The sequence below is a fragment of the Camponotus floridanus genome, unplaced genomic scaffold (assembly GCF_003227725.1).
Source record: "Camponotus floridanus strain SB8 unplaced genomic scaffold, Cflo_v7.5 scaffold29, whole genome shotgun sequence".
In the NCBI taxonomy this organism is placed as follows: domain Eukaryota; kingdom Metazoa; phylum Arthropoda; class Insecta; order Hymenoptera; family Formicidae; genus Camponotus; species Camponotus floridanus.
The window spans coordinates 1,803,841-1,816,854 of NW_020229425.1; the positions used below are offsets into that span (position 1 = coordinate 1,803,841).

The following is a 13,014-nucleotide window of genomic DNA, read 5'->3' on the forward strand; positions in this document are numbered from 1 at the left end:
TGCGTTGATGAACCTCTTTACAAATCATGTTTCTCCTAATAACGCAAGCGTAAAATTTTCGAAAATTCGTTTCTTATTAATTTATATTATCAGGAGAATATATTTTGCGAGGAGGTCGATGATGCGTTGATGACCTCTTTACAAATCATGTTCTCCTAATAACGCAGCGCGAAAATTTTCGAAAATTCGTTTCTTATATTTATATTATCAGGAGAATATATTGTGCGAGGAGGTCGATGATGCGTTGATGACTCTTTACAAATCATGTTCTCCTAATAACGCAACGCTGAAAATTTTCGAAAATTCGTTTCTTATATTATTTATATTATCAGAGAAAGAATTATTTTGCGAAGAGGTCGGATGATGCGTTGATGACCTCTTAAAATCATGTTCTCTAATAACAGCAAACGATAAATTTTCGAAAATTCGTTTCTTTAATTTTATTATATCAGAGAATATATTGCGAGAGAGGTCGATGATGCGTTGATGACCTCTTTACAAATCATGTTCTCCTAATAACGCAAAGCGTGAAAATTTTCGAAAATTCGTTTCTTATAATTTATATTATCAGGAGAATATATTGTGCGAGGAGGTCGATGATGCGTTGATGACCTCTTTACAAATCATGTTCTCCTAATAACGCAAGCGTGAAATTTTCGAAAATTCGTTTCTTATAATTTATATTATCAGGAGAATATATTTTGCGAGAGGTCGATGATGCGTTGATGACCTCTTTACAAATCATGTTCTCCTAATAACGCAAGCGTGAAAATTTTCGAAAATTCGTTTCTTATTATTTTATATTATCAGGAGAATATATTTTGCGAGGAGGTCGATGATGCGTTGATGACCTCTTTACAAATATGTTCTCCTAATAACGCAAGCGTGAAAATTTTCGAAAATTCGTTTCTTATTATTTTATATTATAGGAGAATATATTTTGCGAGGAGGTCGATAATGCGTTGATGACCTCTTTACAAATCATGTTCTCCTAATAACGCAAGCGTGAAAATTTTCGAAAATTCGTTTCTTATAATTTATATTATCAGAGAATATATTGGCGAGGAGTCGATGATGCGTTGATGACCTCTTTACAAATCATGTTCTCCTAATAACGCAAGCGCGAAAATTTTCGAAAATTCGTTTCTTATAATTTATATTATCAGGAGAATATATTGTGCGAGGAGGTCGATGATGCGTTGATGACCTCTTTACAAATCATGTTCTCCTAATAACGCAAACTTGAAAGTTTTCCGAAAATTCGTTTCTTATATATTTTATATTAATCAGGAGAATATATTTTGCGAGGAGGTCGATGATGCGTTGATGACTCTTTACAAATCATGTTCTCCTAATAACGCAAGCGTGAAAATTTTCGAAAATTCGTTTCTTATTATTTATATTATCAGGAGAATATATTTTGCGAGGAGGTCGATGATGCGTTGATACCTCTTTACAAATCATGTTCTCCTAATAACGCAAGCGTGAAAATTTTCGAAAATTCGTTTCTTATTATTTTATATTATCAGGAGAATATATTTTGCGAGGAGGTCGATGATGCGTTGATGACCTCTTTACAAATCATGTTCTCCTAATAACGCAAGCGTGAAAATTTTCGAAAATTCGTTTCTTATTATTTTATATTATCAGGAGATATATTTTGCGAGGAGGTCGATGATGCGTTGATGACCTCTTTACAATCATGTTCTCCTATAACGCAAGCGTTAAAATTTTCGAAATTCGTTTCTTATTATTTATATTATCAGGAGAATATATTTGCGAGGAGGTCGATGATGCGTTGATGACCTCTTTACAAATCATGTTCTCCTAATAACGCAAGCGTGAAAATTTTCGAAAATTCGTTTCTTATATTTTATATTATCAGGAGAATATATTGTGCGAGGAGGTCGATGATGCGTTGATGACCTCTTTACAAATCATGTTCTCCTAATAACGCAAGCGTGAAAATTTTCGAAAATTCTTTTCTTATAATTTATATATCAGGAGAATATATTGTGCGAGGAGGTCCGATGATGCGTTGATGACCTCTTTACAAATCATGTTCTCCTAATAACGCAAACGTGAAAATTTTCGAAAATTCGTTTCTTATAATTTATATTATCAGGAGAATATATTGTGCGAGGAGGTCGATGATGCGTTGATGACCTTTTACAAATCATGTTCTCCTAATAACGCAAACGTGAAAATTTTCGAAAATTCGTTTCTTATAATTTATATTATCAGGAGAATATATTGTGCGAGGAGGTCGATGATGCGTTGATGACCTCTTTACAAATCATGTTCTCCTAATAACGCAAGCGTGAAAATTTTCGAAAATTCGTTTCTTATTATTTATATTATCAGGAGAATATATTTGCGAGGAGGTCGATGATGCGTTGATGACCTCTTTACAAATCATGTTCTCCTAATAACGCAAGCGTGAAAATTTTCGAAAATTCGTTTCTTATTATTTTATATTATCAGGAGAATATATTTTGCGAGGAGGTCGATGATGCGTTGATGACCTCTTTACAAATCATGTTCTCCTAATAACGCAAGCGTGAAAATTTTCGAAAATTCGTTTCTTATTATTTTATATTATCAGGAGAATATATTTTGCGAGGAGGTCGATGATGCGTTGATGACCTCTTTACAAATCATGTTCTCCTAATAACGCAAGCGTGAAAATTTTCGAAAATTCGTTTCTTATATTTATATTATCAGGAGAATATATTGTGCGAGGAGGTCGATGATGCGTTGATGACCTCTTTACAAATCATGTTCTCCTAATAACGCAAGCGCGAAAATTTTCGAAAATTCGTTTCTTATAATTTATATTATCAGGAGAATATATTTGCGAGGAGGTCGATGATGCGTTGATGACCTCTTTACAAATCATGTTCTCCTAATAACGCAAACGTGAAAATTTTCGAAAATTCGTTTCTTATTATTTTATATTATCAGGAGAATATATTTTGCGAGGAGGTCGATGATGCGTTGATGACCTCTTTACAAATCATGTTCTCCTAATAACGCAAGCGTGAAAATTTTCGAAAATTCGTTTCTTATTATTTTATATTATCAGGAGAATATATTTGCGAGGAGGTCGATGATGCGTTGATACCTCTTTACAAATCATGTTCTCCTAATAACGCAAGCGTGAAAATTTTCGAAAATTCGTTTCTTATTATTTTATATTATCAGGAGAATATATTTTGCGAGGAGGTCGATGATGCGTTGATGACCTCTTTACAAATCATGTTCTCCTAATAACGCAAGCGTGAAAATTTTCGAAAATTCGTTTCTTATTATTTTATATTATCAGGAGAATATATTTTGCGAGGAGGTCGATGATGCGTTGATGACCTCTTTACAAATCATGTTCTCCTAATAACGCAAGCGTGAAAATTTTCGAAAATTCGTTTCTTATTATTTTATATTATCAGGAGAATATATTTTGCGAGGAGGTCGATGATGCGTTGATGACCTCTTTACAAATCATGTTCTCCTAATAACGCAAGCGTGAAAATTTTCGAAAATTCGTTTCTTATTATTTTATATTATCAGGAGAATATATTGTGCGAGGAGGTCGATGATGCGTTGATGACCTCTTACAAATCATGTTCTCCTAATAACGCAAGCGTGAAAATTTTCGAAAATTCGTTTCTTATTATTTTATATTATCAGGAGAATATATTTTGCGAGGAGGTCGATGATGCGTTGATGACCTCTTTACAAATCATGTTCTCTTAATAACGCAAGCGCGAAAATTTTCGAAAATTCGTTTCTTATAATTTATATTATCAGGAGAATATATTTTGCGAGGAGGTCGATGATGCGTTGATGACCTCTTTACAAATCATGTTCTCCTAATAACGCAACGTCGAAAATTTTCGAAAATTCGTTTCTTATAATTTATATTATCAGGAGAATATATTTTGCGAGGAGGTCGATGATGCGTTGATGACCTCTTTACAAATCATGTTCTCCTAATAACGCAAGCGCGAAAATTTTCGAAAATTCGTTTCTTATATTTTATATTATCAGGAGAATATATTTTGCGAGGAGGTCGATGATGCGTTGATGACCTCTTTACAAATCATGTTCTCCTAATAACGCAAAGCGTGAAAATTTTCGAAAATTCGTTTCTTATTATTTTATATTATCAGGAGAATATATTTTGCGAGGAGGTCGAGATGCGTTGATGACCTCTTTACAAATCATGTTCTCCTAATAACGCAAGCGTGAAAATTTTCGAAAATTCGTTTCTTATAATTTATATATCAGGAGAATATATTTGCGAGGAGGTCGATGATGCGTTGATGACCTCTTTACAAATCATGTTCTCCTAATAACGCAAGCGTGAAAATTTTCGAAAATTCGTTTCTTATAATTTATATTATCAGGAGAATATATTTACGAGGAGGTCGATGATGCGTTGATGACCTCTTTACAAATCATGTTCTCCTAATAACGCAAGCGTGAAAATTTTCGAAAATTCGTTTCTTATTATTTTATATTATCAGGAGAATATATTTGCGAGGAGGTCGATGATGCGTTGATGACCTCTTTACAAATCATGTTCTCCTAATAACGCAAGCGTGAAAATTTTCGAAAATTCGTTTCTTATTATTTTATATTATCAGGAGAATATATTTGCGAGGAGGTCGATGATGCGTTGATGACCTCTTTACAAATCATGTTCTCCTAATAACGCAAGCGTGAAAATTTTCGAAAATTCGTTTCTTATATTTATATTATAAGGAGAATATATTTGCGAGGAGGTCGATAATGCGTTGATGACCTCTTTACAAATCATGTTCTCCTAATAACGCAAGCGTGAAAATTTTCGAAAATTCGTTTCTTATAATTTATATTATCAGGAGAATATATTGTGCGAGGAGGTCGATGATGCGTTGATGACCTCTTTACAAATCATGTTCTCCTAATAACGCAAGCGCGAAAATTTTCGAAAATTCGTTTCTTATAATTTATATTATCAGGAGAATATATTTGCGAGGAGGTCGATGATGCGTTGATGACCTCTTTACAAATCATGTTCTCCTAATAACGCAAACTTGAAAGTTTTCGAAAATTCGTTTCTTATTATTTTATATTATCAGGAGAATATATTTTGCGAGGAGGTCGATGATGCGTTGATATCTCTTTACAAATCATGTTCTCCTAATAACGCAAGCGTGAAAATTTTCGAAAATTCGTTTCTTATTATTTATATTATCAGGAGAATATATTTTGCGAGGAGGTCGATGATGCGTTGATGACCTCTTTACAAATCATGTTCTCCTAATAACGCAAGCGTGAAAATTTTCGAAAATTCGTTTCTTATTATTTTATATTATCAGGAGAATATATTTTGCGAGGAGGTCGATGATGCGTTGATGACCTCTTTACAAATCATGTTCTCCTAATAACGCAAGCGTGAAAATTTTCGAAAATTCGTTTCTTATTATTTATATTATCAGGAGAATATATTTTGCGAGGAGGTCGATGATGCGTTGATGACCTCTTTACAAATCATGTTCTCCTAATAACGCAAGCGTGAAAATTTTCGAAAATTCGTTTCTTATTATTTTATATTATCAGGAGAATATATTTTGCGAGGAGGTCGATGATGCGTTGATGACCTCTTTACAAATCATGTTCTCCTAATAACGCAAGCGTGAAAATTTTCGAAAATTCGTTTCTTATTATTTTATATTATCAGGAGAATATATTGTGCGAGGAGGTCGATGATGCGTTGATGACCTCTTCACAAATCATGTTCTCCTAATAACGCAAGCGCGAGAATTTTTGAAAATTCGTTTCTTATTATTTTATATTATCAGGAGAATATATTTTGCGAGGAGGTCGATGATGCGTTGATGACCTCTTTACAAATCATGTTCTCTTAATAACGCAAGCGCGAGAATTTTCGAAAATTCGTTTCTTATAATTTATAATATCAGGAGAATATATTGTGCGAGGAAGTCGATGATGTGTTGATGACCTCTTTACAAATCATGTTCTTCTAATAACGCAAGCTCGAGAATTTTCGAAAATTCGTTTCTTATAATTTATATTATCAGGAGAATATATTTTGCGAGGAGGTCGATGATGCGTTGATGACCTCTTTACAAATCATGTTCTCCTAATAACGCAAGCGCGAAAATGTTCGAAAATTCGTTTCTTATTATTTTATATTATCAGGAGAATATATTTTGCGAGGAGGTCGAAGATGCGTTGATGACCTCTTTACAAATCATGTTCTCCTAATAACGCATAACGCAAGCGTGAAAATTTTCGAAAATTCGTTTCTTATTATTTTATATTATCAGGAGAATATATTTTGCGAGTAGGTCGAAGATGCGTTGATGACCTCTTTACAAATCATGTTCTCCTAATAACGCAAGCGTGAAAATTTTCGAAAATTCGTTTCTTATAATTTATATGATCAGGAGAATATATTGTGCGAGGAGGTTGGTGATGCGTTGATGACCTCTTTACAAATCATGTTCTCCTAATAACGCAAGCGTGAAAATTTTCGAAAATTCGTTTCTTATAATTTATATGATCAGGAGAATATATTGTACGAAGAGGTCGATGATGCGTTGATGACCTCTTTACAAATCATGTTCTCCTAATAACGCAAGCGTGAAAATTTTCGAAAATTCGTTTCTTATTATTTTATATTATCAGGAGAATATATTTAGCGAGGAGGTCGATGATGCGTTGATGACCTCTTTACAAATCATGTTCTCCTAATAACGCAAGCGTGAAAATTTTCGAAAATTCGTTTCTTATTATTTTATATTATCAGGAGAATATATTTTGCGAGGAGATCGATAATGCGTTGATGACCTCTTTACAAATCATGTTCTCCTAATAACGCATTAAAAAAAAAAAAAAAAAAAAAAAATTTCGCGAACAATTAATGTTCGAAATAATTTACACATTGCCATCCGCGTTTTGTGGGCTCTTAATGCTCTTTACTTAATTATCATGTTGATAAATACATATAGCCGTATTATTTATCAATTTAATTTGAAAAATATTTGTTTCATCTTTGAATATTACAGTATCTGTCGCGATTGAATAGTTTATTTATTATCAATTTACACACATAAGTATTTAGTTGTTATATAGCACTAGTGCTACCGGCATTTCGTGCACATAGCACGGAACAAAACCAGAAATTGTGCAATTATATATTACCCTCTGAGAACATTCAAGGACTTTGATTTTGTAGTTCATGTCCATGTTTTGAATGTCCATAGAGGGAGTATCACTTTTGGGGTCACTCCATAGCTTGGACATGAACCATAGCTCAGACACGAACCATGTATTATTATCGACTGTCATGGATGTAGTTGACGTCCACTTTGTCAGGGAGCGCATTAGGACAATATACCCGTTAAAGCGAGGTGGCCGCTCTCAGGTTTCTCTCTGTTTTCAACACATTTTCTAATCGAGGACTAGTAAGTTTAATGCAAGAGCTTAAAAAAAATTATAGTTTTCTATCTAGCTACTATATAAGCAACGGAGTAAGGAGAAAATAGTAACGAGGCACGCGATACGTAATCATCTTTTTAATAACGTCAGCTGAGTGGTGCAACTGCATCGTGGTATGTTAGACACGTGTTATTAGATTTGCACATATTTTTTTAGTTTATTTAAAAAAAATTATAAGGTAAATTAATTATAAATTAATTGATTGTGTATTGCGAATTAATTGGTAATAGTTTTATAAATTAATTTATAAACTTATTAAGAAAAATATAATTTAATTTTTCAAGTTTTTTAGAATATAATATTAATTATGTTAGCCTAAGTTTATGAGTAAATTATAAGAGAAAAAAATAGTATTTTTGATTAAAAAAGTAATGTTTTATATCCTAGATATAAACTAGAAATGGCTAAGAGATCACAACCAGCTTGGCATCTGCCAGAAAGGAAAGATACTAGTGTGCTACGGTTATACAATAGTTTGACTAGAGAAAAAGAAGTATTTGTCCCACAATTTGGAAATCGTGTTCTGTGGTATTGTTGCGGACCTACCGTATATGATGCATCACATATGGGCCATGCAAGGTAATAAAAATATTTTCACAAACATAATTTTTTTATTTTACTTTTGATATTATTATAAATGTATTAATTAAATAATTTAAGTGTATTATATATGTTTATGTATATTAATATACAAATGTTTCTTTTGATGCAGATCATATATATCTTTTGATATTTTACGTCGTATATTGTCAGATTATTTTGGATATGATGTTTTATACGTTATGAATATTACTGATATAGATGATAAAATTATAAAAAGAGCAAGACAAAATTACTTGTATGAAGACTATGTAAAACAAAATCATAGTCTTGATTACATGTTGCACGATATGGAAGCAGTAATATGTACTGTTGATGGAACTGTAAGAACTACAACTGACCCTGATAAAAAATGTATGATAGAAAAGATGCTATATAAAATAACAAAAGCTATTGAAGATCTGGAAAAAGCAGTTAAAGGAAAAGATAAAGATCAAATTGCACTTTATCAAAAAGTATTGTTTAATGCAAAGAATTTCATCTTTAAAATTATCTTTTATTAATATAAATAAGTAATATTAATGCAACATTTATGTATAGGAATTTCTGGAAGAAATTAAAGATCCTTTAGCTACCTGGTTAGATAAGAAATATGGCAAAGATGTTACAGAGCATTCAATATTTACTAAATTATCTAAAGATTGGGAATCAGAATTTCATAAAGATATGGATGCTTTAAATGTAAGAGATTTCAATATAATACCAAAGCAAATAACATCTATTTTCTGAACATAAAGTTAATTTTTATAATTATCTATAATATTTTGCACAAATTATTCAGGTATTAAGACCAAATGTACTGACAAGAGTTAGTGAATATATCCCTGAGATAATAGCATTTGTACAAAAAGTAATAGATAATGGATTTGCCTATGAAAGTAATGGATCAGTATACTTTGATGTAGGCAAGTTTGATAAACAGGAAAAACATTCCTATGCTAAACTTGTACCAGAAGCATATGGTGATACGTCAAGTTTACAAGAGGGAGAGGGTAAGTTCTAACCATTATTTTTTATATCTTGATTTTTCTAGATTTAATTTTTTAATTTTTTCAATAAGGTGATTTGAGCGTTACCGAAGATAGACTCTCTGAGAAGAGATCAGTGACAGACTTTGCACTTTGGAAGAGTTCAAAAACAGGTGAACCATGGTGGGACAGCCCTTGGGGCAAAGGACGGCCTGGATGGCATATTGAGTGCTCGGTCATGGCTTCTGCGATTTGCGGAGAGAGCTTAGATATTCATACAGGCGGTGTAGATCTTAAATTTCCTCATCACGATAATGAAATTGCACAAGCGGAAGCGTATTTTGATAATTCAAACTGGGTCAAATATTTCTTGCACTCTGGTCACTTGACTATAGCCGGCTGTAAAATGTCAAAATCATTAAAAAATTTTGTAACTATACAAGATGCTTTAAAGAAGTATTCGTCGAGACAACTCAGACTTGCATTTCTTTTGCATTCATGGAAAGACACTTTAGATTATAGCGATAATACTATGAATATAGCTGTACAATATGAAAAGTTCCTTAACGTGAGTATTTTTGTTATATTTTATGTGTAAATCTAATGCATATTTCAAATCTAGTTTTATATATTTATACAATAAAATCAACGCTTACAGGAATTCTTTTTAAACATAAAATGTAAAATTAGATGTTTGGGAACGAAAACTACTATTGATAGTTTTATTAAATGGTTTAATCCAGAAATAGAACTCAATAAGAACTTTCATCTTGCTAAGCATTCCATACATAAAGCATTATGTGGTAAATGTTTTTAAATTTTGATTAGACCCTCATTTATTGATAGTTTTAGATGTATATTACTAAAGATATATTTATTACAGATAATATCGATACAAGAACTGTTCTCGAAATAATACGAGAACTTGTCACGAATTGCAATGTGTACATGAGTCAAAATAAAAATCCAAATACTCTTCTCCTTAGGGATATTGCTGCATATATTACAAAAATGTTTATTATTTTTGGGACTATTTCTTCTTCATACGAGTCGATCGGATTTCCAATTGATGATGAGATAGTTGGTATAAATGTAAGATGAATATATCTCTTGATTGATATATCTCTTTCGTCTTAGAAAAATTTTATGTATGAATTTATATATACATAAATTTTTTATGATTAGGTTGAAGAGACTATTATGCCATATTTGGAAATTTTGGCTAATTTCCGGCAGAAAGTTCGAAATTGCGCGAAAATTTTGAAAGCGAATGATATTTTGCAAGAATGCGATATATTGCGCGACGATATCTTGCCGAACGTTGGAGTGCGGTTGGAAGATATTAATGAAGAGGACTGTAAAAGTAAAGTAAAATTAGTTAACAGAGAAGAGTTGTTAAAGGAGAAAGAAATTAAGAAGAAATTGGAACTCGAGAAAAACGTGGAAAAAGAAAAGAAAAAAGCAGAGGCTGCTGCTACTGCAGCGGCGAAAGAAGCACAGAAAAAAATATCACCGAATGATATGTTTAGATTGGAAAAAGACAAATATTCTCAGTTTGACGATGAGGTGAAAACAACTTATTATATAGCGATAGAATAGATTTATATTATCGTCAGATTCGTGTACATATTCTGATGTTTTATATAATTTATATATATTTCTATAGGGATTGCCAACACACGATGCTGAAGGTAAAGAGCTAAGCAAAGGTTTGCTTAAGAAATTGCAAAAGTTACAACAAGCACAGCAAAAACGGTATAATGAATATTTAGTGTCAATGCAGAATGGTTGCTTATAATATTTTATATGCGAGAATCAATTTAGTTATGAATTTGAATTGTGCAGAATATTTAATTTATATCTCGAAAATACAAGCACTATTTTATCATTATAAAGATAATAATTATTATGTTTTGCATTGAATATTTAAATTATTTACAAGTTTATATGATTTTTCAAATATGTGTGTGTATGTATGTATGAATACTTAATATTTAAATTAATTAAATTCAATAATATAATATAATATTATAAAATATAAAACTTTTTGAAGCTTTGTTCTAAAAGCTTTAATTAATGAGTTTGATTTAAGCGTATTTTGTATCAGTATCTTTTTTACAATTAAGTATTTTTAATTACTAAATTACTTTCAAATCGTATTTTATTAGTAATCTACGTATATTCCTTGTTTGTAGTATTTATACTAAATATAATTGCAGCGCAAAAATAATATGCGAAATTTCATATTTAGTAATATTGTAAAAGCTATTATTATACAAAATAAGTTAGCTTCATTTAGAGTTTATATATTTTAAACATATATTATGATACGTATAAATATATGTGGCTTTATATAATAAATATTTTTTGCCATGATTCGCGCATTGATTCTCTTATTGTGAGCAACTCTACCATTATATAATTTTTTTAAATTTAAATTTATTTGAATAAATATTCATCAATACGCTTATAGATCGTTAATAGTGAGAATTAATTTATTAATTAGCTTACTAATTTTTAAAAATTTTTCACATAAATATTTCTTTTAAAAAAATTTGAAACTAATTTCTATTTAATTTGTATTTAATTTTTTAATTATTTGAGCCAAATTTCAAATTTGTATAATTTTCATTTTTATTTTAATATTTCATCATTTCCATAATTTTAATTTTGATTTTTCATAATTTTATATTTCTTTGCATTGCAAATTAATTTCGATGCTTTGCTCATCACATAAAGTCCAAGTCTATAATCATTTCAAAGATATAATTTATATTTGATCGAGAAATTATTTATGTACATTAATTTAATACTATTATTTTAAACCAAATTTTCTTCAATTAAAAGAAGATATTTCTTTTTTTAAATGAGATTTTTAAAAAATTATAGTTAAATGATATATACCGTTAGAAAATAAATAGCATGCATTTTGTAATATACAAATTAAGGAAAGGATACTTCAATATCGAAACTTTTGACAGCATATTCATATTTAACATATATCACATCGATGCGATTCGAAACTGGTCGTACAAAATAAATGTTACGCGTTTTCATTCTGCCGGATGAATTTGACGCGCGATGTTGTCCATTATTAAAACATAATACCCCTTTCATAACGAGAGCAAGTCACAAGCCGACAATGACAGCTTCGTAAATGCAAAAGCGATATAATGCTAGCTCGTGTGGCGAAGCGCGAACCCGATATTCATCCCGTATTCGAAAGCAGTGAAAACCCGCGAGGCAGGCGAACACAGGTCGACCCGTCAGTCGCTTTTCCAACTTGCCCGTATAAAATACGCATCGTCTATCCGATAATAACCATGTCCAGTCCCGAAAACTCGCGTTGGAATAATCGGTAGAAAGCACCCTCCTATCTCCGATTACAAATTATGTTTCCGGGCTGGAACGAAGCGGCATTAAATCCACTCCCATTGAAACGTTCATTCTTAATCGAGAAAGTTTAATGTGATATCGTGTCACATTCGCGCTTATATATTTGTGTCATATATCGCTGTTACTCGTATAACAAAGCATTTCGCGTAGAAGTAGTTTCCTTTAGAATCGCAGTTTTTTTTATCGAAACTTTTATCGAAACTTATCGATTCTTATTGTATTTAATTTTTAATTATGTATCTAATTTTTCATATATCGATACATATTTTAATTGATTCCTTTTTAATCTATAATTCTATATTTAATTTTATTTTTATATAGGATGAACTTTTTCGTCATAATTAAATGAAAATTGAAAAATGTTTTTTTTATGTTAAATAGTTGAATCTTTTCTTCGTAAATTGTCGTCGACGAAATCGCGATGTCTTTTTGATCGTATGCATATACATCACAATTTATTTTCTCTCTTCCATCGTTATTCGCAGCAATATGCGAAAAATAATGCAATGCGTGACAGTTGAAAAAGAAAAGAAAACTCTTG

General features: G+C 31.1%; 1 protein-coding gene across 1 annotated transcript; it reads left to right on the top strand.

Moving 5' to 3' along the window:
• Positions 1–7,370: 7,370 nt before the first annotated feature.
• Positions 7,371–10,950, top strand: LOC105252689 (cysteine--tRNA ligase, cytoplasmic). The gene is made up of 10 exons (XM_011260199.3): positions 7,371–7,622; positions 7,897–8,088; positions 8,222–8,564; positions 8,650–8,790; positions 8,891–9,101; positions 9,170–9,645; positions 9,736–9,880; positions 9,961–10,169; positions 10,263–10,643; positions 10,744–10,950. The coding sequence occupies exons 2-10, from the start codon at positions 7,910–7,912 to the stop codon at positions 10,873–10,875; spliced, it is 2,217 nt and encodes a 738-aa protein (XP_011258501.1). The 5' UTR covers positions 7,371–7,622; positions 7,897–7,909; the 3' UTR covers positions 10,876–10,950.
• Positions 10,951–13,014: the final 2,064 nt, after the last annotated feature.

What these genes read in the sequence shown, in the direction of transcription:
- LOC105252689 (XM_011260199.3), top strand. Translation starts at nt 7,910, where the DNA reads ATGGCTAAGAGATCACAACCAGCTTGGCATCTGCCAGAAAGGAAAGAT. An exon ending in TCACATATGGGCCATGCAAG is followed by an intron (nt 8,089 to 8,221) that starts GTAATAAAAATA and finishes CTTTTGATGCAG; the next exon opens with ATCATATATATCTTTTGATA. An exon ending in AAGTTTACAAGAGGGAGAGG is followed by an intron (nt 9,102 to 9,169) that starts GTAAGTTCTAAC and finishes TTTTTCAATAAG; the next exon opens with GTGATTTGAGCGTTACCGAA.